The sequence below is a fragment of the Balaenoptera physalus genome (assembly GCF_965194825.1).
Source record: "Balaenoptera physalus genome assembly, chromosome: 7".
NCBI classification, from domain to species: Eukaryota; Metazoa; Chordata; class Mammalia; order Artiodactyla; family Balaenopteridae; genus Balaenoptera; species Balaenoptera physalus.
In genome coordinates this window covers 115,519,139-115,546,239 of record NC_138886.1, presented here as the reverse complement: position 1 = coordinate 115,546,239, position 27,101 = coordinate 115,519,139, and the positions used below count along the sequence as shown (strand labels likewise).

Genomic DNA, 27,101 nt, shown 5'->3' with positions numbered 1-27,101 from the left:
TGACCATAGGTGCGTGGGTTTATCTCTTGGCTTTCTATCCTGTTCCATTGATCTATATTTCTGTTTTTGTGCCAGTAGCATACTGTCTTGATTACTGTAGCTTGTAGTATAGTCTGAAGTCAGGGAGCCTGATTCCTCCAGCTTATTTTTTAAGTTATGAAGTCAGTCTGGGTTCCCTGATATTTGTTGTAAAAAATGATAGCAAAACGGCACTCACTAAAGTGAGTATTAAAATATAAAATAAAGGACATTATTTATTAATGCAAAGGAATCTTCCCAGGGAGTCATAAATTGTCTTTAAACAGAAGTGTTGAAAACAGTTTCCATACAATTATACAAACTACTGGATGACCAAAATTCAATATGAACAGGGACAGTTTTTTAATCTTTTACTAAAACAGAAAGATTCTAAAAAATCATTTCTCCCCTTCAAACAGAATCCCATCTGTTTCAAGACTGAATAAATATGTCAGCACAGCAGTTCATTTCCAGAGTTTAGTAAACATTGCAAACTTAGTATCAGAGCATATGGGAGATACTTAGCAAAAATTTTCCCCCCAAAACTCAATGACTTAAGGAGAAAATGAGAAATTTTCATACTGTTGCCATATATATATTCTACCTATTTCACTGACTGGAAATCCACACTTCAGCTTTATATATTCTTCAGCAAGACAACCAAATAATTTTGCTTTAATATGAATGTGCTGAATAATTTTAAGGAAACTATTTTTTAATTTAGGTATTTTGATAATGGTTTATTTAAAGGAGAAAAAGGAACAGAAATATTGATTCATCTTCCATTAGAACCTTAATGTCTCACCAGTGAAGTGAGGAAACAGACTGCCACGACCAGCTCTAATGAGCAAAACTGCACAAGAGAAGGAAAATGTGGCGGGTGGGTGGGAAGGGGGCCCGTGGGAATGGGCAGTTCCTGAGCACAGCTGTGGGTTTGTGGCAGTTGGTTTTTTCTTTCTTTTTCTTTTTTTTTTATAATTTTTATTGGAGTCTAGCTGATTTACAATGTTGTGTTAGTTTCTGCTGTACAGCAAAGTGAATCAGTTATACATATACATCTATCCACTCTTTTTTAGATTCTTTTCCCTATAGACCATTACAGAGTATTGAGTAGAGTTCCCTGTGCTATACAGGAGGTCCTTATTACTTATCTATTTTATATATAGTAGTGTGTGTATGTCAATCCCAATCTCCCAATTTATCCCTCCCCCAGTTTGCCCCCCAGCTGGTTTTCTTATACTTCATAATTTACATGTTTACAGATATTCTTTCAAACATCCCCAATGTTACTTTTTCAGAAAACATTTAACTATGGGCATGTGTCTAGTCCTTCGACTAAAACCACAGCTTTGGAAGGCGGGGAAGCAGCAGCCCTGCAGGGCCAGGTTCACACCAATTCTCACGGGTGAGGAAGTGGAGACCCAAGACAGGAAGTGACTTGGTCCAGATCCACAACTGGGGGGCAAAGCGACAGCCAGAATTCATTTCTCCTCCAGGTGCAAAGCTTTTTCCCCAAATCAAACCTCCCTCTAAAACCAGATTTTCTGGGACTTCCTGGCGGTCCAGGAGTTAAGACTGTGCCCTTCCGATACAGGAGGCGCAGGTTCGATCCTTGCTTGGGGAACTAAGATCCCACATGCTGCGTGGCCAAAAAATAAAAATTAAATAAAATCAGATTTTCACACTTTTGAACTTGTTTGGAAGACATGTAATTTCCAGCATGCCAGACAGGCTCATGTTCAAATACAAAATTGTCATCAAGGAAAGAATGGGGATGACATTTAAAGCGTCATTGGGTATTTGCTAGGCGATTGGTCTCCTTTGGGTCGTTGGATCGTGATTCCTGGCAGATCTAGTGCTGTCTGCAGGCGTCAGTGCAGGGGGAGGGAGGGGCATGGACACCTCCCACCACAGACAAGTGAGTGTCTGTGAACAGCACCTGCCCTTGCAGAGTGATGCTGGGAACACAGGCCTCCCTCCTTCCATCCTCCACTTGCATTTAAGTGTCTATTCATTATCAATTCAACATGATACTTGATGACTTTGTGAAGAAATTGGTAGAGTGGATCTGCATATCCTGATAATGCTGGATGATTCTTTTCAGATAATGAACGTTTCAAAATGAAAAAATTCAAGAGGATTATCTTGTCATTATTAATTTGAAATAGAATATAAATCATGAACATCAACAATTAAAACCTAGTAATAATGAAGTAAGGACCCAGAAAATGATGGTCGGTCCACTTCTAAAGCAGCTGCTCTGTCTTAGTAATAGCCTCCCAATTGTAAACCCAATTGAAGAAACATGAGACATTTATTCTATGTAGCTCTTTTCGTAAAAACATTTGGGTAAATACAATGCACTATGTTCTGAGTTTGTGGTATGATTCAATACATTTTTATTATGGTAGGAAAAAAGTGATATTAAGGAACTTAGTTATTTGTATATAAATAAATTACAAATTTATTTTGTAATTCCCAAAAAGTGTCCTTCAAATTCCCAAAAAGTGACTTTGGCTCTTTCAGACAATAAAAGTTTACCATACTTGCAGTGATGTTCTTTGCAGCACTGCTTGTAATAGTAAAAGACTGAAGAGTGTAAATGTCCATCATCAGAGAATCAGTTAAGTATATGTCTGTACATACATACAATGAAAAGTAATGCAGCTTTTAAAATAAATGAGGAAAATTCAAATGAACCCCCAGTTTAGTCTCATAGGTTGTTAATGAGAAAGGCATGACATACACACACGCTATATATATATATTTTTATTTTATATATATTTTATATATTTTATTTTATTTTTATATATATTTACTTTATATATATATTTATATATATATATATATATAAATCTGAATATGCAACTATGTAACCAGTCACGATCACCTCTAGAGAGGTCCACCGGGAGACATTACTTTTCACTATGTTTACCCATTCATGCTGCTTGAATATTGTGAAATGATCACCATAGTAAGTCTAGTTAACCTCTGAAGATTATTTAAAACTAACTAAAAACAAAAAACAAACAAAAAAAAAAAAGGTAGATACCTAAAATGGAACCTCAACTTCTGTGGTTATCAGCTAATACTGAAAAAAACTACACAGTATATATGTTTTCTCTTTTTTGGAAAATTTCTGGTTTCATATTGATATATAACCTGCTATAAAATAATTAGTGGATGACCAATTGTGCGTAAATTATTCTAAAAACAATGAAAGCTCCTTGTCTTCTTATTCCAGCCTCTTCCTTTCTAAATTTGGAAGGTGCTGGTGTCATCAAGGCCAGGCCTCCCACTGGCTGTCTCCCATTCTACCCACACCCTTGGTGGCCATTCCCAGCCCTTTGCAGTAGCCTCACTCTCCAAAATACCCAAATAGTTGCAACTTCATTAATGGGAAATTGAAATTTTACCTAACATTTTATGGAACAAAAGGGATGGGTCACCTCAGGGACCATAAGCCTAATGTGACTTAACCCCCTGTTGGGCTGCCCCCCGCAGGCCTACAAGGCCTGCACTTGCCCAGCTTCAAGATCAAAGAAAAAGCCCAGAGTCAGTAAGAGAGACATGAGTGGTTTAATGGATGGGGGGGCTTACACGTCTGAAGCAAGGTCCTGGAGCGACACCCCACTGTCTGCATCGGATGGGCAGGCAGGACATGGCGGCAGTCTTCACTCCTGGGGCAGGGCAGGGGTGGGGGCTGGGAGATTGCCAGTTATAGGGGGATTGATGCCAGGTGGGCTCATTAGTTACCAGGGAAACTAGCAGAGGGGCACACCCTTCACATCCCCTTAGGTAAGAACAATCACTAGCTGGGGTCTGGGGCAAGGACATAGGAAGGTCGGTCATGTGCATAGGGTGTAGGTGAAGCAGGCACCAGTTGGGCAGGGGATGTACAGAGAGCAGTATGACCACACAGCCCCCATTAGACAACCTGCTCTTTCCCTGAAGTTCTCTCCCGGCAGTTCACATCTCCTCTCCTCCTCCCCCGGTGTACACATCCTATCACCCTCAGCAACTCATCTAGCGCCCACTGGATCTGTTAACCCACCAGCAATGCAAAAGGCAGGTGGTGAGCCCAACAGTGGCCCAGCTGCAGGGCTCCCCCTGGCCCCGCCACGTACAAATGCAGCCCCATCTCGATACGTGCGCTCACACTCACATGTTCTTCACACTCAAATTATCTTTGAAATCAGGCTCCATTGCTCAACTGCTATCGACCAGGGGGCAATTGGAATAGCGTCAGTATCATCCACCTGAGCACCATCAAAAACAGCATCAAACCTGCAGGGTGGGCGTCAGCTTTTCAACCCCTAGGAACCAGAGTTGTAGTTTTGGGGTGAGTCCGGTACATTTAGCCACATTCCTGAAGCAGGTGTTAAAAGTAGACTAACTTGATATCCTTGTAAAGCTGGTTTATAGCACCAATGATTTTTAGTTTTTATAAATTCTTTTCAGAAATGCTCTCATCCACACACTTATTGGCACAGAGAATAACACTAAGCAACTAAGCCCGTGTGTCACAACTACCGAGCCTGCGCTCTAGAGCCCACGAACCACAACTACTGAGCCTGCATGCCACAACTGCTGAAGCCGTGCACCTAGAGCCCGTACTCCGCAACAAGAGAAGCCACCGCAATGAGAAGCCCGCGCGCCGCAACGAAGAGTAGCTCCCGCTCGTCGCAACTAGAGAAAGCCCCCATGCGGTGACAGAGACCCAACGCAGCCAAAAATAAATTAATTAATTAAAAAAAAAAACAGATTTGCTAATGCTCCCTGAGATCATAAAGCTACAATTTCAAGTGTTGGGTGTCACCACTTAAAAGGGTAGGTAGGTGATACGTAGCAATCACAGGATGGATTTTGAATGCCCTGGTGTTATGCGCAGGGGTCCTTGTGGTCTGGGATAAAATTTCCATTAACAGCATCACACAATGGATGAAAAGAATGCTGTATCTCAAACAAATTGGAAGAAAAGATCGTTTGCTCTTGATTTGTTAGGTGACTACAAAAGGCAACGTTCAACAGTGAATTTGAAGTGTGTGTAACACTCATGAAACATGAAGGTAATGGGGGAAAAGCTCATTTCTTGGTTTATAGATGAACAAATTCGAAACACATAGCTAAAGTTAAAAGTAGATATTTTACCATCTCATCTGCAACCCTAAAAGTTAAATGTTTAAGTTGGGCAGAAAGAAAGCTTTTGGGAGGATCTTCCTTCACTTTGGAAGAAGAGGCATTGTCTGTTCAATTTAGTCTCAGTATAGTCAAGCATACATGATATTAAAACCATAAAAATTGATGAGATCATTCTATTTTCAAAACAGCAAGTACCCTAATTTATCTTGATGAAATGTGATTAAAAAACAGAATTACTATCTCATGGGTGGCTTACAGAACCAATACACTGAAGTTAGAGGCAGTTACCGTTAGATTAGTCTGAGATTTAGTACCTTTCTTAGATTAATTCTAATCATTTCAACTAGAATCTTAAGGTTATCCAGCAAAAAATAAAGTTTATATTCCCAAACTTTTTAAAAAAATCAAACTTTTAAATACATGTAAACTATATCTTACTAAGTAAATATGTACCAAGGGCTGCTGATAGTAGAGCAGAATTTCATCATCAATTAATTCAACACTCTCAATAGGAATTTGACTATGTAAAATTAAGAGGCAAGGAAAGTGTTTATACCTTTTGACTTAGTAGGCATACTTCTGGGTTTCTAAGTAAAGCAATTAAATAGTGGAATGATTGCATAATTATGATATTCCACTCAATGAATTATTACACAGCTATTTTTAAATTGTAAATATCAACACTATATTTAAGTTACTTGTAACACGTATGAGAAGACTGAATGGGAATATTAAAAAAATAGTTAGTATGTCAGGCAGCAAAAATTGCAAGTGACTCTTCCAAAACTTTCAGCAGTGTTGTCTTAGCACTACTTTTATAGTTAAAAAAAAAAAATTTGACTATCTAATACCATGTTATATAAGCATACGGGGAAAAACATAGGCACACACTATACTGTTTAACATCAGTTATTGACTGGGTTTAGAGGAGAAGACAACTTTTTTCATTATGTATCTTTTAATTTTTAAATTCTTAATAGAAACATTTTTAAATAAAAAAAATTTTTAATGCCTCTTGAAAACACTCATGCCCTTACCATAAAATACAATAACAAATTGGCATCTGGCCTATATGAGTTAAAAAAAAATAGTATTAGCACCCATCCCCTTTTACAGTAAGTATCCTAAACGGTGCAATAGTATTCATTGCCCAGAGCCTGCTTCTTGATTTTAAACAGTACACCTTGATGGCAGCCATGGGCTGTGCTGTTTGTGGAGTGACACAAAGGCGCTTCATGGCAATGTCACATAGAAAACACACCAGCAGATCTAGTAACCACACTGGTAGCCTGTAGAAATCTTCAAGATGAAAAACATCAGAGTAAGGTCAACCTTTGTATTCTTTATTTAAAAATCAAAAAACTATTTTTGTGATGCAACCCACACTTTCCCCTTCCAAGTAGCTTTTCAGATCACTTTCAAATTAACAATAAAAAACCGTTTCTCCCAACAGAAAGGAAAGCTTTTATAGTAAAGTGTTGAGTCATCTCCTGGGATCCCAAGATATGCGCCCGATATTGAGTATCTGGATAGAAAGGGCAACTCTAATTTTAGTCTTAAAGTGCAAAGCTGTCGGTGACTAAGAATCACCTATGTAATTTGAAGGATTCATTTGTTCTTTTATGCTTCTTTGAGGTTCTCCCGGAGGTGCATTTATAGATTTAGAAGGATTAAAGGAAGCCATTCTAGAACAAATCCCTCCAGAGGGCCCCAATTACAAGGTCATCCAAGGAACCTGGTGGAAATTCTGGAAGACTAGGGTCTAAGGGACAAAGGGTCATTCAATCCAGTTGCTTCTTCCCTTCACATGGAAGGAATTAATTTCTGTTCCTTTAAGATAACTGAGAATAAATTAAGAGAACTTAAGAACTGTTTTTCAAACTGAACAATTAGAAATATTGTTTCTAATGAGCTTCAAAACCAAATTATCTACTCAAGTATTCATAACAGCATTTATTCCTAAAAACTAAAAAAAGTGTAAATAACCTAAACATCCCTCACCTGATGAACTGACAAACAATGTCGTACATTCACACAATGGAACACTGTTTAGCGATGAAATAAAGCATTGACACATTCTACGACATGGATGAACCTTGAAAACATTATGCTAAATTAAAGAAGCCAGTCACAAAAGACCACATATTGTATGATTCCACTTATGTGAAATATCCAGAACAGGCAAATCCATCGACACAGAAAGTAAATTAGTAGTGGCGTAGGCTGGGGAAGGTTTTTTTGTGAGATGCTGAAATGGCCTAAGATTAGATTATAGTGACAGTTGCACGATTCTGAATATACTGCAAAATCACCAAACTGCAATCTTTAAATGAGTGAATTTTACGGTATGTGAAACATATCTCAATAAAGTTGTAAAAAAAAAAAAAAAAAAAGACCTTAACACTAGCTGTTTGGTTTTAGCAAATAAAACGTACAAATGTAAGCTTAATTATACTAAGTAGGGAAGGTAACTGTATCAACATAACTATTAAATAATTATCTAGAAGTTCAAATCTAATTATGTCTCAAAAGAAAAAAATTCACGCTTCTACCCAGCAGTTACAAGTTCCAAATACATAACACTGTCATCAAACAGATAGTAGAAATGCCTTTTAATCCTTGACAGCTGTGTCCGTGAGATCCATGATTAGTTAACTGGAGTTTCACTTTCCAGTGATTTCAGGGGCAGCACATCCTGAGGTAGCTGGAGAAAGTAAGTCTATATATTTAGACAGTAACTGCTTCAGAGGGTTAGCGTAGCTTTTCTGAAGGGTCATCTAAGAGTGTATAGAAAGGCTGTAGTAAGGAAGCTCTCTTTAGAAAATCGCGTTTGGAATTGGTCTAAATTAGGGGGCCGAAGCTGGAAGAGAATAACCAGTGGTGCTTCGAGATTGCCATCTCTATCAGTTGAGTCCACCTGAAGGGGTGGAGCCCAGGAACCTGTATATTGAGACAAGCTCCTCCGGAGGCTGACATGGCAGGTAAGGGACCACAGTCCCGGTCACCACCCCTCAGCTCACCAACAGGAAGGCAATCAAAGTAAGAGGTGCTCCCCTTTACTAGTTAGATCATCTCTTTTCTTTCTTTTCTTTTTTTAAAATTTTATTTATTTATTTTTGGCCAAGCTGTGCGGCATATGGGATCTTAGTTCCCTGACCAGGGATCGAACCTGTGTCCCCTGCATTGGGAGCATGGAGTCCTAACCACTGGACCGCCAGGGAAGTCCCCTAGATCATCTCTTGATATTCTTAGTTTCCTACCAGTATATCTTCTTACAGACAAATAAATTAGAAGTGATCATTTTTGACACATTAAAAATCTCTCGAACAGGGGCTTGCCTGTTGGCACAGTGGTTAAGAATCCGCCTGCCAATGCAGGGGACAAGGGTTTGAGCCATGGTCCAGGAAGATCCCACATGCCACAGAGCAACTAAGCCCGTGCGCCACTACTACTTAGCCTGCGCTCTAGAGCCTGCGAGCCACAACTACTGAGCCCGCATGCCACAACTACTGAAGCCCGTGCACCTAGAGCCTGTGCTCCGCAACAAGAGAAGCCACCGCAAGGAGAAGCCTGTGCACCGCAACGAAGAGTAGCCCCTGCTCGCCACAACTAGAGAAAGCCCACACGCAGCAACGAAGACCCAACACAGCCAAAAATCAATCAATCAATCAATCAACAATCAATCAACCTCTTGAACGTTGTGAATATGGGATTAATACATCAGGCATTTTTTATGTTCTGATGGGATAGTAAAGAATTCTTTTAAATTGGGAGATTATCTTTGATAGTAATGTAATCTTCAGTCTTAGTCAAGAGAATAATGGAGTCTTAGGAGCAATATTTAAGTTTAATTTAGTACAAACATCACATACTTCTACCTTCTCGGAAATGGTTGCTTCATCTTAACTAAGGAAATGGAAAACTATCATGACTTAAGTCTTCATTCTGTGATTTGTGTGTTTGGACAAGTTTAGGCAGACAGCAAAAGCTCCAGAGGTCCTGCCACCAAACCTACAGCACTGGGAAAATGCTAAAGCCAAGTCAATTCTCCATCTGGCAGTTCCATATGAGCTGCGAAAACTCAGTCCAGTTAGTCCTTCAACCCCACATCATCTAGATTCCTCAGGGTCCGGAACCTCGGGGTTGTTCTGACTTGCCCTGGACAGCAGCCCAGGACTCACGAGCGCTTCCTCCAGCCCCTTCAGTTAGCCTGGGCAACTCTGCTCTCGGAACCGTGGAAGTTCAACATCGTCGTCACCAGCTCCGGGAGGTCAAAATCGTGCTTCCACCCCCAGTCCTTGCGGGCGTTGCTATCATCAAAGTTCATTGGCCAACTATCGGCTAGGACAAGATATGGAAGAGGAGCTTAAGTTATTCAGGCTCTAGATTTGCAAAAAGGTCTAGAACATTTTAAACAAAGGATTACCATCCACGAAAGAAACGTCCTATTTGAAATCCCCCCCTGAGCAGAGCAGAGCAGCTATTACGGGCACACACACAGTCACCTTCTTAGATTAGAAGTCTGTCACCTCGGAGGAAAGTCTCGTGCAGACTTGTAAGGTGGGACTGCATGCTCAGATGGCACTCACACAGGGGCACAGTCACAGCCCTTGAGAGCCCAGGGCTGCTCTCATACTACACCTGCTTGTTTCACGTTTAAACTGGCAAATGGTGAAGTGCCGACAAGCTGTTTATTTGGATGGTTCCCGTCTACCCACTTTAGGCATCATTTCCCAAAACCGCAGCATCTGCCGGCTCTGGTGCGACAGCAGCTCCTTCTCCAGAAGGTGTCGGGCCCCTTGGGAAGGTGCTGAGCTCTCCTTATCCTCCACCGTTTACGTTCTCAAGGACTCGTGGGGCGGACTGAAGCTTAATTTTGGCTTTGAGGGGCTCTGCAATGGTGTACCAACCTATGGCCTGTCGGACAGGATCCACGTTGTAGGTGATCTGGAATTCTGGAACGTGCTTGAGAACCTCCTGGGCCAGCTCCGCGGGGGTGAAGCTCATGGCATTGACATTGTAAGTCCTCATGGAGAGGGACTCTGCCGGGGCCTCCATGACCTCCAGGGTGGCCCGGAGGCAGTCATCGATGTACATCATCGGGAGCCTCGTGCTGGGTTTCAGGTTGCACTCAAATCTGCCATGCTTGACGGCGTCATGGAAAATCTGGACCGCGTAGTCTGAAAGAGAATCTGGCCTGTGGGTCTTCTCGTAACAGAATGGTGAGTGAGCCTCCTGCATTAAGGCAGTGGTTCTCACATGTCTTAGTCTCAGGACCTCTTTATGCACTTAAAAATCACTGAGGATCCCCAAAGAGGTTTTATTAAGGTGAGCTGTAGCAACATCTACTATATCAGAAATCAACTGAGAATTAAAAAAAATATTTCTGCATTTTAAAATGACAATAATAAACCCACACATTCACATGTATAATATTTTATGTGAAAAAGAACATGTTTTCTAAACAAGAGAAAATTTAGTGAGAAGAACAGCGTGTTTTACATCCTGAAAACCTCTCTACTGTCTTAATGGGCGACGGCGGGAATCTCTGCTTCTGTGTTCGGTCCACTGTGCTACACACATCATGTAGCCTCTGGAAAACTCCACGGTGTACTTGTAAAGGAGAGTGAAAAGGGCAAATAACATCTTAGTACTGATATGAAAATTGTTTTGACCTCCGGGACCCCCTGAAAGGGTCTCAAGGATTCCCAGGGGTTCCTAGTGCAGACTTGGAGATGCACCACATTAAGGCAAAATTTTTTAAAGTAACCAAAACCAAAGGCTCTTTTAAAATCCCTCAAATTTTAATTGAAGATATTCAAAGAAATGGGAAGATATCCCATGCTCTTGGACTGGAAGAATTAGTATTGTTAAAACGGACATAGTACCCAAAGCACTCTACAGATTGAATGCGATCCCTATCAATTTACCCACGACACTTTTCACAGAACTAGAAGAAATAAACCTAAAAGTTATATGGAGCCACAAGAGACTCAGAATTGCCAAAGCGATCCCGAGGAAAAAGAACGAAGCTGGAGGCACAACCCTCTCGGACTTCAGACAATACTACAAATCTACAGTAAAAAATCCCTTGGATTTTGTCAAGTATCTTTTACACTGTATCTCAGAAGCCCTCATATGGGAGGGATCTCTAATGTGGGAGTTACTGAATATAATGCATGCTCAAGTCCAAACTGGTAACAACGACAGTGTGGAAACAGTAGGGAGGGTCCTCAAAAAACTAAAAATAGAACTACCATATGACCTGGGTACATATTCGAAGAAAACGAAAACACCAATTCGAAAAGATACACGCAGCCCAACGTCCCTTGCAGCGCCATTTACAATAGCCAAGACGTGGAAGCAACCTAAGTGTCCATCGACAGATGAATGGCTAAAGATGTGGCACATATATATATATATATATATATATATATGTGTGTGTACACACACACACACACACACACACACACACACACACACACATACACACAATGGAATACTACTCACTCATAAAAAAGAATGAAATTTTGCCATATGCAACAACATGGATGAAGTTGGAAGGTATTTTGCTTAGTGAAATAAGTCAGAGAAAAACAAATATATGATATCACTTATATATGGGATCTAAAAAATAAACAAACTAGTGAATATGACAAAAAAGAAACAGACTCCCAGACATAGAGAACAACTAGTGGTTACCAGCAGGGAGAGGGAAGTGGGGAGGGGTAAGATAGGGGTAGGGAATTAAGAGGTACAAACTACTATGCATAAACCAAATAAGCTACCAGGGTATATTGTACAGACAAGGGAATATAGCCAATATTTTATAACTATAAATGGAATACAACCTTTAAAAACTGTGAATCACTATGTTGTACACCTGAAACTTACATAATATTGTAAATTAACTATTCCTCAGTGGAAAAAAAAAGAAAAAAATGAAGTTAACCAGGCCTGGTGGTCCACTCACCAATGAATAATACAGGCTCCTAAACAGGCAAGTAACCAACTGCACTAGAGATGAGCAGTAACCCACTCTCATTTTGGGGCAAGCTTTTCTGAAATAAAAACTAAGACAATTTGGATAAATAGTAAAAAGCACAATAACAAGAGCAGGAGGAGCGATGCTTATGTTCTTTCTAAACATGCAGAGTCCATTTTAATAGAACTCTCTGTATTAAGAAACAAAGGTATATTCAAAGAAAGAGGCTTTTCTTTTCTGGCGGCTTGTGGGATCTTAGTTCCCCGACCAGGGATTGAACCCAGCCAGGCCCACAGCAGTGAAAGCGCAGAGCCCTAACCACTGGACCACCGGGGAATTCCCAAGAGGTGATTTCTCATTTGGTGTCTTCCTACATTGTGGGTAACAATCTCGAATGTCAGTTTGACTCCAGCACTGTGGGTGGCCAATCCCACTGGACTTACAGCATCGGCATGAGTTTAAGACAGTAGGGTTCAATGAGCTTCTCAGATGCACTTCCCAGAAAGGATGCAAAAACTCCGGTCAGCATATGACTAAAAAGACAACAGTTCCATCTCCACTTCGCCTGGCCATTAGAAAGCTTATCTTACGTAAAAAAAAGAAATCGAAAATAACACTTACCAGTCGTTCCTCCTCCAGGTTGGGAGTCAGCAGAAATGATTCCAGGATATCTCAGGCATCGGAAATCTAACCCATACCGGTAATAATAATACTACAAAAAAGAGAAAACTTAACTTTAAAAAGAATCTTTTAAATCAGGTAGAGCAATGCAAAGAAATAACAGCCTTTTCCTGAAACTTCATCCCATACAGTCATATTAAAATCCTCCTAGAACTTCCCTGGTGGTCCAGTGGCTAAGACTCTGTGCTCCCAATGCAGGGGGCACAGGTTCAATCCCTGGTCAGGGAACTAGATCCCACATGCTGCAACTAAAAAAAAAAAAAAAAATGATCCTGCATGTTGCAACGAAGATCCCGCACAGCCAAATAAATATTTTTTAAGTGAAAAAAATAAATAAATAAAAATAAATCCTCCTCAAGGAAATGAAGACTCTAGAATTGCTAAGAGTCACTCATTTTTCTTTAACAAATAACCCTGAAGTTTTTATCTTCAAAGAATCGTCATTCTGGTGATAACATCACTAGATAACACTGTAAATAACAGATCAGCCGACAGCAAGGATTTCCAGCCTTTCTTTGGAAGGGAGACCCTGCTCCTAGTCCTGAACAACTCTCCACAAGCCTGTCCTGCAGTGCAGCGCTGGGAAGAGTACAGGGAAAGATGGTGACCGTGATACATCAGATGAAGGCTCAGAAACCAGCTAAAATGTGCTATAGAGTTATAAAGACAAAGCGTATTAAAACATAAAACCAAAAAGATGTCTGAGGTTATTTTAAAATTATCTCTGATAACTACCAATATCGGGAACCTGAAAGAACAGTGCCGTACAAATAAGACGGGCAGCAAACGAAAGACGGGGTGCCATTCGAGGGGCGTGTACGAAGTGTTGTGTTAGCACAGGACTGAGGATTCCTCTGGAGCTGTCGGTACTGACCACTTGGCAAACACACTCAGTCCCTGAGCATTTCTGGGGGCAGAGATTAAGGGAGGGAGAGAGTCCCCTCCAAGGATGAACCAGCAGGTGTCTGAGGCAGAAATAGAAAAGGAAACACTGAGTCATCTTGCCAAGTGATGCTTACCTCGCCCATGAGCTCCGCGTGGACCTTGGACACCCCGTAGATAGTCCTGGGTCTCTGGATACAGAGGTCGGGGGTTGGGTTCCGCGGAGAAGTAGGTCCAAATGCCCCGATGGTGCTTGGCACAAACAATCGCAGACCGTGCTCCTCGGCAACGTCCAGGACATTGTGCAGTCCTGAAACAAGCAGATGTCGTAACCTGGGAAACCTCTTCCCAAAGAACTGGGAAATCTGGCAGACGGGTCACCTGGGGCAAGATCCAGAGACTCACCAGTGATGTTCACAGCTCTGGCCAGGGACACGTTTGCCTCTCCCACTGCACTGAGCAGGGCGCTGTAATGAAATAGCCAGGTGACACGGTTGTTCACCACGATCTCCCGCAGATTCTTGTAATCCAGGATGTCGGAGTAAATAAACGGGCCTGCAAGGAGCAGTGAAACCAGGAAGTAAAAGAGTTCCGGGCTTGGAAAGCTCAACAGATCTTTTCCCCTCCCCCGCTGACTTTGAATTCCATTGGTACCGACCTGGTAGCAACAACTTGGATACTGCCCAGCATTTTCCTTATGGAGAATAACGAATCCCAGCCACCCCACGGCTAACAGCAGCTAATGCTTATACAGGACATACACCTGCCGGGTGCTGTTCTAAGGGCTTTCTGTATATTTAAACTCTCACAGCCTTCGAGGTGGATATTTTGTTGATGAGGAAACTGAGGCATAGAGAGGTTAAGTAGCTTGCCAGTATAAAACAGAATAAAATTAAGAACTGGAGTAATGACCAGGCAACTGGCTTGAGTTGCCAAACCTACAAGCACACAGAGATTTCACACTGCTTAAAAGTTGCACAGTTTAGGACTTCCCTGGCGGTCCAGTGGTTAAGACTCTGCGCTTCCAGTGCAGGGGACACGGGTTCAATCCCTGGCTGGGGAAGATCCGCGTGCCGCGCGGTGCAGCCAAAAAAAAAAAAAAAAAAGTTGCATATTTTAAAGGAATAGAGAAATGGGTTTACAAAAACAAAACACCCACCATGGTATAAAAGAACTATAAATTAAGAGTTCGCCACATCTGGTTAGGCTAGAGGTAGAGCCGATTTTGTGCCAATTTCCCCCACTTTCAGCGAATTACCGCTCTTCCCCATGGTAAACAGCAAAAGGCTGACACAGAACCAGGAAGGACTAGGAGAATTATAAAAACATCTTTGAGGTGTAGACAACCTGACTAGAGGAGTCTGGGGTCTGTGTGTGTGCACAGTAGTTTAAGAACAAGTCCACGTTGAAATATGAGGATTAATTTCTCCAAAATTTAAAGTTCCTTTTCCTCATTTCAGAACTTGATTTTTGTTTGCTTTCTCTCTGAGCTAAGTTCACTAAAAACTCTGAAAGATAGGAATCCGTTTTATTCCACAGATACTGCTCCAAATAATATCCAAAGATACTATTCCACAACTTCATGTCAAGGTCTGAAGAACTCTCCTGTCCTTGGATCCCTTGAACAAGCAGTAGCTGTACCGTAGGCGTTTTACAGAACTAATGAGGACAAAACCATGAAACATTTTTAGGTGGCACAAGTGTGCCTCAAATACTCCTCCTTCTTTAATTCACAAGCCTGGTTATGAGCGGTGACACCGATTCTGGGAGCTGCCTCTCTACCCGCTCTGTGGGCCTCTTACCACTAAGGAAGACGTGCTCAGGGGGCTTCCGAATGTCAGACAGAATCACGTTGTCCTTTCCAAATCGTTTCCTAAAGGGAAAATCAAACACGCGAGTTGGTACACTGAGGACATAACAGGTCCTATGAAAACAGTCTTTCCAACAGGAACTGTCATGTCCCGTCAGCCTCCAAATCCCTCCCCTCCACACCTTTCTTCCCTCTTCGTCCTCAACTCACAGCCCTGCAGTTGCAGCCACACTCAGGGCTGCACCTCCTGCTTCTACCTCAGCCCATTATTATCTCGGTATCTGTCACCAATTTCTTCCCAGTGCCCCTAGGTTTCTCCCTTTCCCTCCCCGTTCTTCTCTCCTCTTATCCTTTTATCCCACTCTCCAAATCCCACACTGTTCCTTTTCAGTTTCTACACATACAATATTTCCCTCTGCCCCCAAACATCTGAAAACCAAGTGATTTACTGGGAGGCAGGTCTTACTTTGCCTAACCTAGGAAAGGCAGAGGGCGAAGGACCAGCTTGGGGGATGCTGAGTTGCGGACCTGAAACAATGTCTGTGATATGAAGAGGCACAAGGAAATGCATTCCAAACGGTCATTTACATATGATATCTTAAAGTGGTCAGAAGCAAGAAGGGAGAGAAAAGATTCAATGGTTAAATGGGGCCAAGGACAAGCCCCGAAAAACTCAGAATTTAAATTTAAACTTTGCGAGCTCTTACCTCAAAAAGCTAGCAAGCCCCACTCCAAGCTGGCCAAGACCCCCTGGATAAAGAAGAAAAAAGTGAATCTTTAATCTAAATCTAACCAATTCAATTATTCCCAGTATGTAATAATAGAATAAAACTCTACTGGCACTCTTAGCTAACTAGGTAAAGCCCCAGGTTGGCCTGATAGAACTGAATTACCTTCTCGGAGCTAGGACAGAGATCGCTACAGGTAAGATCCGTTTCAGAGACAAAAGTGCTCTCCAGCACAGAGTGGCTGAGGGGAAGCCAGGGAACAGGTAAGAGAACAATCACAGAAGAGCAGGACCACCTCCTGGTCAGGAAGTCACTACCAGCTTTGCCTTTGTTATTTGATGGGCTGTGAAAATTATCTGCTACGGGTACCAGAACACTCAAAGCTAGATATAATAGTTTGATATCAACCTCTGCTGGGATTATCCAAAGCACCCTCCTTCCATTAGACCTGGAGAGGAACAGGAAGGGAGAAAGAAAGAAGGGACAGACCAAGAAGTCACCTGAAAAAAGGGGCGGGTATCTGGACGGGCAACGAGCTGCTAAGAACATTAAAGATGAGTATTACAGCATCTTAATTTGGACGCTTACAGATGCCATTGATGGAAATGGGAGAGCTAGGCGTCTGGGAGCACATTTAGGGGAATACAACCCTAAATTCCATTTGGGAGAAAGTAAGAGGCAGGAAGATATGGACAGCGGGATTTCCTGTAAACATGTGTTAAGATGGGACTGAAAACAGCCCACTGACAGTAACACTGGGCCCTGGAAGATGCTTTGTTGGTGCAGGGAGGAGGGAATCGAACAACACAGAGACAAGAAGCTGGGAGAGTCAGGGGGAAAGTGCAGAGGGAACCGGCCTCACTTGAAACCCATTTACAGCAGGAGAGGAGGAGGAGGTGCCAGTGAAAGAAACACACAAACACTGAGGAATGTAAGAAGGATAAGGACGTGAAGCCAAGGGATGAAACTCTGGCAAACGGAGGACAATAAAACATGTCAGTCAAATCAGAGGTGGGCTTGAGTCAGGTGGAAGGACTTGCGGACAGACGGCCAAGTTTGCAGTGAGCAGATACAGAACCAGGTGCTGGGTGGATACGAGGGGAGAGGGCTCAGCAAGCCATTCTGTGGACGATGAGATGCAAGTGTCACGAGGTGATGGTGAGGAGTTCCTCGGGCCCTGGGCAGGCCTTGGCTATCTCTTCCATACAAATGTGCAGGAACTGCCTGGCCTGAGGAGCTTGGCCAAGGAAAGATGCGCCTGATTCCAGAGGCCACATTCTATCCACACACCTCGGCTCCCAGGCCATTCCTAGCAGGAAAGGGGAACTGAGTCCCACAGCCGCTTTTTGGTCCTCTTCAGGTGCCCAGGTCCTCCCCCTTCAGACAATAAAAGATTTGGGCAGGGAAACCAAGCCCTGGCAACAGCGACAAAATAAGGACAGGGGGACTTGTGCTATTTCGGAGGGAGCCAGGAGTGGAAAAGGGAGTTTCTGATTAATAAGTGTTACCTGGCGGCATGTTACCTGGTGACATTCCAAAAACAAATACACTGCCACACAAAGAAAATAACACAGCCACAAATGTGGAAAAAAGAAAAAAAACCCAACCTGTAATTAAGACGCGCGGTTGGTCTGCTTCAGAGAACGAAGTAGAGTGGAAGCTGGCATCCGCTGGAATCTGCTGAGGGGAGGTGCCCAGAAACCGGCTGGGCAGGACAGGAGCCTGGCAGCCACAGGCCGGTCTCTGCAGCATCCGGCTGGCAACCCGCCGCAGCATCCAAACGACCGGCATGATCTCTGCAGACACTGTAACACAAAAGGAGCAGAGCTGAGAAAAGATACATGCACCCCAATGTTCACTGCAGCAGTATTTATACTAGCCAAGACATGGAACCTAAGAGTCCAGCAACAGATGAATATGGATAAAGACGATGCGGTGTGTGTACACACACACACACCCCGGAATATTACTCAACCCTCAAAAAGAATGAATAATGCCATTTGCAGCAACATGGATGGACCTAGAGGTTATCATACTAAGCGAAGTAAGCTAGACAAAGACAAATACCACATATCATTTATATGTGGAATCTAAAATACGATACTAATCAACATATCTATGAAACAAAATAGACTCACAGGTATAGAGAACAGACTTGTATCAACAGTTGCCAAGGGGGGTGGGGGGTAGGGGAGGGAAGGATTGGGAGTTTGGGATTAGCAGAGGCAAACTATTATACATAGGATGGATAAACAACAAGGTCCTACTGTAGAGCACGGGGAACTATATTCAATATCCTGTGACAAATCACAATGGAAAAGAATATGAAAAAGAATATATATATCTGTATAACTGAGTCACTTTGCTGTAGAGCAGAAATTAACACAACACTGTAAATCAACTATATGTCAATAAGATTTAAAAAAACAAACGAAAGAAGCAGAGTTCAGTATGTAACTGCTTACCCTCCCGACCCCTCAAAACACAAACCCTTTAACCACAACTAACACTAAGATCGCCAGCTCACGAGCAAAGCCATGTTCTGGATTCATGAATCGAACTAAAGAGACTGCTGATTGCGCAGACAGGGAGCCAGTCAAGAGCCGGCCGTGAGCCCAGCCCTGTGAAAAGGGGATAAACGTCACTGGTGCAAAGTGCAGGCAAACAAAGACTGGCTGCGATTTAGAACTGGAGCCGCACAGCGCTGACATCAACTGGGATCTAAAGTCACCGCGGAGGTTACCGCGCACAGAGCCGTCCACGCCAGGAACATCATGGATCCCGGCAAAGGCCTCAGATCTTCACCACTGTAATCATCTGTGCACGTACCATCGAGGTGCGAACAGGTCCCTGATTAAATAACATAGAGCCCTGTGACTCTCGTGCTAACTCAGATGTTATCTTTAGGATGAACCAGACTAGAAAAGCAGATAGTTAAGGTAAAAAGGCCCCCGGCAATACTGAGTTAAGCTGTGACTAATTTCTGTTTCACTGCCAACTCTTTAGAAAGGATCATTTAGAAAAGCCATTTTCTCCTCTGTGCCCAGATCATGTATATTTTATTGCAGTCCAGCTCCCCTTCCTCGTCAGCTTTACCCAGACAAGCATGTCACAAGAGCAGATCAGAGCTGCTCAGTTCTAACAGCGACCTTCCTGCCCCCAAAGGTCAGGGCTTTGCACTCTGCACACCGTCCCGTGGCCTCCACATCCGGCAGCTGTCAGATTTGCAACAGCCCTGGCTGATGAGCCTTCAGAGCGACCCCAGTGCCCAACCCCCTCACAAAGAAGTGGCCAGATCTCAACCATCTTATATTTTGCATCGTAAAACAAGAAAAAGTAAACCACACTTGGAGACATTTCCCATTTAGGATCTGAACTTAGCCTGGCATCACACTCAACACACTGCCTTAAGTAGGTAACAGTAATTCTAAGTTAAAACCGCCAGAGGTATCAGAAGCTTTCCTGCAATCCCTAAAATCCAGATTATAGAAAACAAAAGGGCAATACAATCTGCTGAAACCCTATGCTTGAACACCCTTTTGTGAGCCACAGAGGTCTTGTTCTTTAGGACACCAAAATAAGGCGGGCAGAGCCCCGATGGCTTCTGTCGGGTCAGGGGCTTGGCCCATCAGGTCCCCAGCCTGAGACGCAGCCCCGCCAAGGTCCTGAGGCCCTGCATCCCAGCTAAGTTTCCCAAACAGGCAGAAGACAGCCTTCTGATGGCGCATCTCAGGATTGGAAGGGAGGTCACTATAGGAGAGACCCAAGCTTTTCTTCCATCATCCCTTCAAACCATCTTTGCAGCCACTGCTGACACCCGAGACCAGGTAAGAACTTTGATTCTTAACGTCACTGATTTCAGCAAGTTCAAGAGGACGGCAAGGAAGCCAAGAAGCAGCCAGGTTTACCAGAACACCTGAAAGTCAAAGACAATTCTCAGTTCCCAAAAGCAAAGGAGTGACGGCCACAGGTGAAGACGTTTGGGGTTCTTCTTTTCTTTTAAAGGTTGAAGACACTGGAGTCTGGGAAAAGGTAAACCCTGAAGACGTGAAACAGGGATGTGAAACACGTACAACTCAGTTCATCTTCTCTTTCCCCAGAAGGGGAAAGCATGAAGGAGGCACAAATTCTTCATTGAATATAAAGTATTTTAGTTTAACAATGTGGAATTCATGCTTGAGTTGGTTCTTATGCCACAACTATTACGAGCTAACACCTTATGCTCACGACAGAGGCCTGTGAGTGCCTTTCTGAATTATGGCATTTCACCATGGCAAGCACCATCCCTCTCAGGGAATCCAGTTCTTAACCGTCGAGCGGCTCTACTGTCCCTATAATGGGATTGCTTTGATTAACAACGCATGTACATTAAAAACGAAACCAAAAAACCCTCCAACCATCTACCGCATGTAGCTTTCTCAAGTCAAGATTATTATCTTGCCACTGCCAAACTCAATTTAATACTTTTAAGGCAGCAGCTCTCAAATTTTCTGGTCTCTGGACTCTTTTACACTCTTAAAAATTGGGGACTACAGAGAGCTTTTGTTTAAGTGGGGTCTATCTAACACTGTTTGCTGTAGTAGAGAGCAAAACTGAGAAACATTTAACCTATGAATGAGTTCACGTTCACCAATAAACGTGTTAAAATAAACATATTTTATGAAAATAACTGTATTTTCCAAAACGAAAAATTTACTGAGTGGCACTGTTTTACATTTACTTGTCTCTTTGATGTGTTCCTTCATAGAAAACAGCTGGATTCTCACATCTGCTTCTAACTCAATCTGTCTGCTGCTTTGATGGAAGTAAATGAAGAAAACCCAGACTCAAAGCAAAGCAGTGGGGAAAGGAAGCTGTATTTTAAAAGCCTTTTCAGATAATTCTGGATACTCACCTTGGATATCCAAAACTCAACACATGGTAGTTTCTTCAAGGTTAGTTGCAATGTAGAATTTGAAGCCATTATCAGTGAACTTTTGTACCTGCTACATTAAAACCCACTGGTATATCTAATGCTTTGAACACATTTTTTTTTTTTAAGATTTTTTTGATGTGGACCATTTTTAAAGTCTTTATTGAATTTGTTACAATATTGCTTCTGTTTTATGTTTTGGTTTTTTGGCTGCAAGGCATGCAGGAATCTTAGCTCCCGGACCAGGGATTGAACCTGCAACCCCTGCACTGGAAGGCAAAGTCGTAACCACTGGTCCGCCAGGGAAGTCCCTTGAACACATCTTTTACTCCTGCATGGTTTTGTAATTTCATACATTGTTTTTTGGAAAATATTGGTTCAGTGAGTTATGCAGAGCTTCCAACTGTTAACACACTTCACTGTACAATACCCAAAAGTCATACTGGTTGATATCACTGATCTCATCAGAAAATGCCTAAGTATTGGGAAGCTGTCAAATTCACGGTAGTGGATACAACTTAACTTGCAACAAATACCTTGGCAGGCTCGTTTGGTTCATTTTTTTAGAAAATGTATGCCGATTATCCAGGTATGAATAACCATCGTTTGTCAGTCATTCTTTCAAGCAAAAATGGTTCTCTATGAAAAACAGGGACCAGTTCAGCTCACAATTCAATCACACAAAATGCTTTATCTCAAGACAACCATCATATTTCAATATGGAACAAGTACATCCACTTACCACATGACACGTTAAAAAGATGTCTCTAGGGTCAAGATTTAATAAAATCAGTCATTTTTACTGCTTCATAAAGGGCATTCTTACGTAAAGCTTTCCATTTTTTATTTTACTTTTCACTGAAAGCACATGGCAGTGAAGAATACCATGACTTCTAGTACCACGTGGTGCCACTGCCTTGATTCCTGCAAAGGCACCAGTACTTTTAGCAGGTGTGACTTGTGCACCGTCAGTGCAAATTCAACACAGTTGTTCCAGAATAAACCATGAAATTCAAAAAAGTTATTCCACGCTGAATACTTTGGCACTATTTTTGTTTGCTGTCAAACGTTCACCAAAAAGATATTCTTTGATAATTGGTTTGGCACTGATACCAGATAAATACAAACAAAAAGGCAAGTCCAGCCAAGACTACAAATTCTTCTATTTCTAAGGTAAAAATACACTTCTCTGTCAAGATACCAAACTAGTCTTCATGTTTGCAGCTAAATCTTTAATTTGACAAGTTACTGTATTATTAGAAAGTGGCAGTGCTATTATTTCTTTCAATGCTTTTTCATCCAAACAAGGCTTTATTGTGTGTTTCTCCAGCCACTGCAATTTGATAACCTATCTTATTAGCTTTTTCTTTTCTAGTTTGGAAAGCTGTAACAAATAATTTTTGGCTTTTAAAGAGCTCATCATACCTACATTTAATTCATTCGTTTTGTTTTTCTTTAGATAATGAATGGTTGGTCTAAGAATAATGCTATTGCGACCAAAATACTATTCAAAAAGTTCTGTGGCATCAGACACATAAGGTAAATTTCTGACCTCTGTAAAACTTGACGAAAGCCTTCATATTTTCATGTATTATTTAGTTCTGCACATTTATTTGGAGTAAATTCCTCTTTCCATGAGTCAGAGAACTCTGTTATGTCGTCGTTTCATTTTTTCTTCAGCATTTATACATAGGGTACAGCTTTGAGTTGAAAAAAATCAAGTCCTCTAATATCCCCCCTTTTAAACCATTGATCTATCCTAAATATAAAAAATATATAAATTAATATCCTTTTATGTTAGAATAAAATATTAAGTTCAAAAGAATTTTTATACCATTTAAAATTTTAGAAAAGTTTTAAAATCAAGAGTATAAACTTTTTGTTCTTTTTCCATATACCCACAAGACTCAATTTAGGGATTTCAAAGTTATGACTTATTAAAAGAAAACAGGCCCCAGAGATGATAGCAGATATAACTGTAGGTAGCTAGTAAGAATGCAAATAAGTACTAAGAACAAACAGAGTTCATCTCTGAAAATGCACATACTTATATTCTAAGCCTACTATCCTTAGAAGATTCTAGAAACACGAGAGTACACAAGCACACATCTCATTAGCCATCAGAGGAAAAGCTCATCACAAGCCATTTGGCCTCTAGAAAACTCCACCATACACCTGAGAGAGGAAGAATGAAAAAGGCAGACAGTCTCTTAGTATTTTTTAAAAAATAGCCTTGACCGCATGGACCCTACAGAGGTCTCAGGGAACCCCAGGGCTCCCCAGATCACACTTGAGAACAGCCGTTCTAAAGTAAAACTTGCTTTGCCAAGCTAGTTATTAAACTTATACAGGGGAACCGTCAAAGATGACTGAAGATCAGATGAGAGTCCATAGACCTTCTCCCCTAAGCACCTTGCTTACTTTAACTCCAAGGGATGAAAAAGAAACAGGCCAACAGACATTCCTCCTTAAATAATGGAGCGTCTCCCCAGCCCAAGCCTCTCTTACATGACTCTTCCCATCTCTCGGCATTTACCCTTTCTGCACTGACCACAACAGAACTCTAAGAAAGCAGTGGCATCAGGAAGACAGCGGGGTGATAGAGATACAGACTCAGAGCCCAGCTGGCCTTGATTGCTCGGATGTGGGGCAACTTGTGAAGGAATGGAGGAGAATAACACAGGCTTCCAAGCTGTGCTGCTGCAAGCATGGGCTTTCTGGAGGAGCAGGTCAGGTAAGAAGACAAACGAGCTTGTTTTTGGACATGTTGGCTTTAGATGCCAGGAGCCAGTATGGCTGCCTTTCCCAAGGAGCTGTGAGTCCCACTAAGCAGTTTCTAGCAGTGCCTGATGCATGTCAGAACTCAAACACCATGGCAAACAGGTAGGCAGGAAGAAGAAACCAAGAAATATCAGGGGTTTGTCTACACCACAATAAACAGAATGTCGCCTGTTGTCAGAAAACATTACTTCTGTTTCTTGAGGGAAAAAAAACCTTAATTCAATTGTGATTGCTCTGAAGGCAGATAATTCTATTTCAGAAATATTAAAAGAAACTCCAATTTGAAATATTGAAAACCAACGAAATAGGCCTTTTCCCTGAGAATGCACCATCAATTTCCCTTAATATTCTTGCTGTCCTGTGTTTTCCCCGAATGTCTAGCTCTAATCATCCTTAGCCACGGAGACAGTAAATAAAGATGTATTAAGTAATGTCTCCAGCACATTAAGCATGAAGCTAAAAGCATCCAGCCTCCAACAGATGAATGGATAAAGAAAATGTGGTATATACATACACTGGAATATTATTCAGACTTGAAATAGGGGAACCCGTCACATGCAACAACATGGATGAACCTGGAGGACATTATGCTGAGTGAAATGAACTGGTCACAAAAGGCCAAATGCGGGCTTCCCTGGTGGCACCGTGATGAAGAATCCACCTGCCAGTGCGGGGGACGCGGGTTCGACCCCTGGTCCGGGAAGATCCCACATGCCGCGGAGCAACTAAGCCAGTGCGCCACAACTACTGAGCCTGCGCTCTAGAGCCCGCGAGCCACAACTACTGAAGCCCGCGCACCTAGAGCCCGTGCTCTGCAGCAAGAGAAGCCACCGCAGTGAGAAGCCCGCGCACCGCAACGAAGAGTAGCCCCCGCTTACCGAAAGCCGCACGCAGCAACAAAGACCCAGTGCATCCAAAAATAAATAATAAATAAATAATTTATATTTAAAAAAAGGCCAAATACAGTATGATTCCATTCATATGAGTTATACCAGTTATCTAAAGTAATCAAAAAATCATAGAAACAGGAAGTAGAAAGGTAGTTACCAAGGGGTAACTTGGTAACCCCAAGTTAAAGGGAGAGGGGATACGAGTATTTAATTAACAGGCATAGCTTCAGTTTTGCAGGATAAAAAAATTCTAGAGATCCACTGTGAATATACCTGACAGTACTGAACTGTACTCTTAAAAATGGTTAACATGGTAAATTTTATGTTATGTAATTGAAGCCACAACTTAAATTTTTAAAAAAATCCAGCCCCAAGAAATGGTCAGTGCATACATATACTACTGAGGAGCTAGAAAATTCGCCCAGTGGAGACCAGCGCCACCCCAGAGACCCACCAAACCCCCGTCCCATCCAAACTCCCCAGCCCTTGTCTCACCGAACCCCCTAAATGGTTCTTTTCCCTCTGCTTATAGACCTGCTGAAACCTATTATTCTCCTCCAGGCTTTACCTTTCCTTCCCATCTCAAGGATCTCCAGAGAGTTCTCTGCCCCTCCAAGTGGGGCCTCTTGCTCTGCACCCAGTGGAACTGCTTTCACCAAAGGTCAGCCACTGCCCAGTTGACAACTTCCTGGCCCCGGGGGCTAATAACACTTGTAAGACACATTTGCAAGGCAGTCTCCGCTTTACATCCTCCAGTTCATTAAATCATAAAAGCAAACGTGTCCTCTTCATAGTAATGACCCAAGGAAAAATCAGGCACCTCAACTACTGAGCGCTGACGAAGCACCTGCTTTCCTGAACTCTTACTTAAGCCTCAGAGTAACTCTGAAGCTGGAATCTTTTCTCCATTTTGCTGAATGAATTTTAACCCGCCCAAGGTCAGGCAGATACTAATTACCAAAAGGAGGGGGGTTGCAAACCAAGTCCGTTGAGTCTCAAACCCTCCTTCCATCACCCCCACTCTTCTCCCTCAAGAGAAGAGATAACATCAGGTACCTAAGAGAGAGGACAAAGAGGAAACATCCTCGTGGTGGCGCAGGGGGCACCTTCCCCGCCGCCCCTCCTCCCCTGCAGCTCGGCTCCTCCTCCTCGCCGCTCCCCAGGAGGAGCGCACCCACGAGCCGAGGGCGTTCAAGGCCAGGCACGGCCCTCCCTCGCCGTGCGAGCCTGCGCACACTACCTTGCCAAACCTCAAGTTTCCCCATCCTTAGAAAGGGGAAAATGATCGGACCACCACGTTAGACTGCTGGGAGGATTTAATAAAAGCAATTTAGAAAAGCACTTAGCAAACTGCTCAGTCAGTGTAAAGACTCCATCAACCAGCTGGTAAAGTCTAGACTTAATGTGGGGTTGATCCGAAAGCCAGAAAGGGTCGGGGGAAAAAATCCCGGAGCTCTCAGCGTGAGCTACAGAGGGCTTTAGAGGGAGATCTGGCTTCGCGGAGCGGGCGCCCCCATACTCCCTCCTACGCGCGCCGGCCCGGAAGAGGGAACCCAAGAAGACGCGGGGACTTGGGCCGAACGCGGGTCTCCGGCCTCCGCCGCCCAGCATGGCTGGATAAACCGGTTTTATGAGAACAGCCGCTCCCGCCCCTATTCCCTGGCAGGGTGTGCCCTTCCGAAAAGTACGAAGGGCCGGGAGCCGCGCCTGGCGACCCCAGCAGTGCCCCGGCCCTCCCCCGGCCTCCCAGCTCCGCTGCGACTGCTGGGGACCCCCACTCGCGCCCGGGAGCGCTGAGTCTCCAGCCCCACGCCGCGTCACACCGATCGGGCCAGCGGGGACCGGGTGGTCAAGGGGACCTGCACCGTCAGCCTCGGTTCTGAAGAGGCTCAGCTCCCGGGGTCAGCCGCCGGGGAAGCATCCGGCCGCCTCCGCACTGACCTTCCGACGCAGCCGCCCAGAGATGCTGCGCTGCTGCGGCGCCGGAGCTGGAGAGGCAGCTGCACGTGGCACGAAGTCCGGAAGCGCGGAACAGCAACCAGAGCTCGGCGCGCGCGGCGCCTTTATCCTCTCTGCGCGCAAACCCGCCCCCCGGCGCACCAATCCCCTTCTTCGGTCCGGGCCGCCCTGGCGTGGACGTCGGATCACCACGTGGGAGGGCGCCGGTTGCCATGGTAACCCTCCCCTAGGGTCTCCGTAGTGTTCCTGGCGGCGCGCGCCCCTCACGCGGGCTCCGCCCCCGACCCATCTTCCGGAGAGCTCGCGGAAGGAG

General features: G+C 43.3%; 2 protein-coding genes and 1 long non-coding RNA gene across 4 annotated transcripts in view; 1 reads left to right on the top strand and 2 right to left on the bottom strand.

Moving 5' to 3' along the window:
* The window catches only part of GATA4 (GATA binding protein 4), a 343,627-nt gene extending 330,867 nt beyond the window's left edge, over positions 1–12,760 (bottom strand). Inside the window, exon 1 of the mRNA XM_082468982.1 lies at positions 11,624–12,760. The gene's annotated coding sequence lies outside the window, so the exon portion shown is untranslated. The remainder of the gene's footprint in view (positions 1–11,623) is intronic.
* LOC309664121 lies at positions 2,122–8,828 on the top strand. Its single transcript, XR_014265633.1, has 2 exons — positions 2,122–8,512; positions 8,546–8,828. It is a non-coding gene; the product is annotated as an uncharacterized lncRNA (long non-coding RNA).
* On the bottom strand, positions 8,989–27,017 carry LOC309664031 (L-threonine 3-dehydrogenase, mitochondrial). 2 transcript variants are annotated; one of them, XM_082468976.1, is made up of 10 exons: positions 26,771–26,858; positions 25,810–25,885; positions 17,854–18,051; positions 16,226–16,268; positions 15,511–15,581; positions 14,114–14,263; positions 13,846–14,018; positions 12,767–12,857; positions 10,071–10,340; positions 8,989–9,501 (listed from the first exon to the last, which is right to left on the bottom strand). In XM_082468976.1, the coding sequence occupies exons 3-10, from the start codon at positions 18,035–18,037 to the stop codon at positions 9,362–9,364; spliced, it is 1,122 nt and encodes a 373-aa protein (XP_082325102.1). In that variant the 5' UTR covers positions 18,038–18,051; positions 25,810–25,885; positions 26,771–26,858; the 3' UTR covers positions 8,989–9,361. The 2 variants fall into 2 exon arrangements, with proteins under 2 accessions (XP_082325102.1, XP_082325101.1); XM_082468975.1 differs by lacking the exon at positions 25,810–25,885 and having other exon boundaries at positions 26,771–27,017.
* Between the last annotated feature and the right edge of the window lie 84 nt (positions 27,018–27,101).

Bases quoted from the DNA above. Each gene is read 5' to 3' on its own strand.
- LOC309664031 (XM_082468975.1), bottom strand. From the start codon at position 27,002: ATGGCAACCGGCGCCCTCCCACGTGGTGATCCGACGTCCACGCCAGGG. The intron at 18,052-26,770 runs GTCAGTGCGGAG...TTTGTGTTACAG, and splicing joins CTGGGCGGCTGCGTCGGAAG to TGTCTGCAGAGATCATGCCG. The intron at 14,019-14,113 runs GTGAGTCTCTGG...TGCTTGTTTCAG, and splicing joins CAGAGCTGTGAACATCACTG to GACTGCACAATGTCCTGGAC.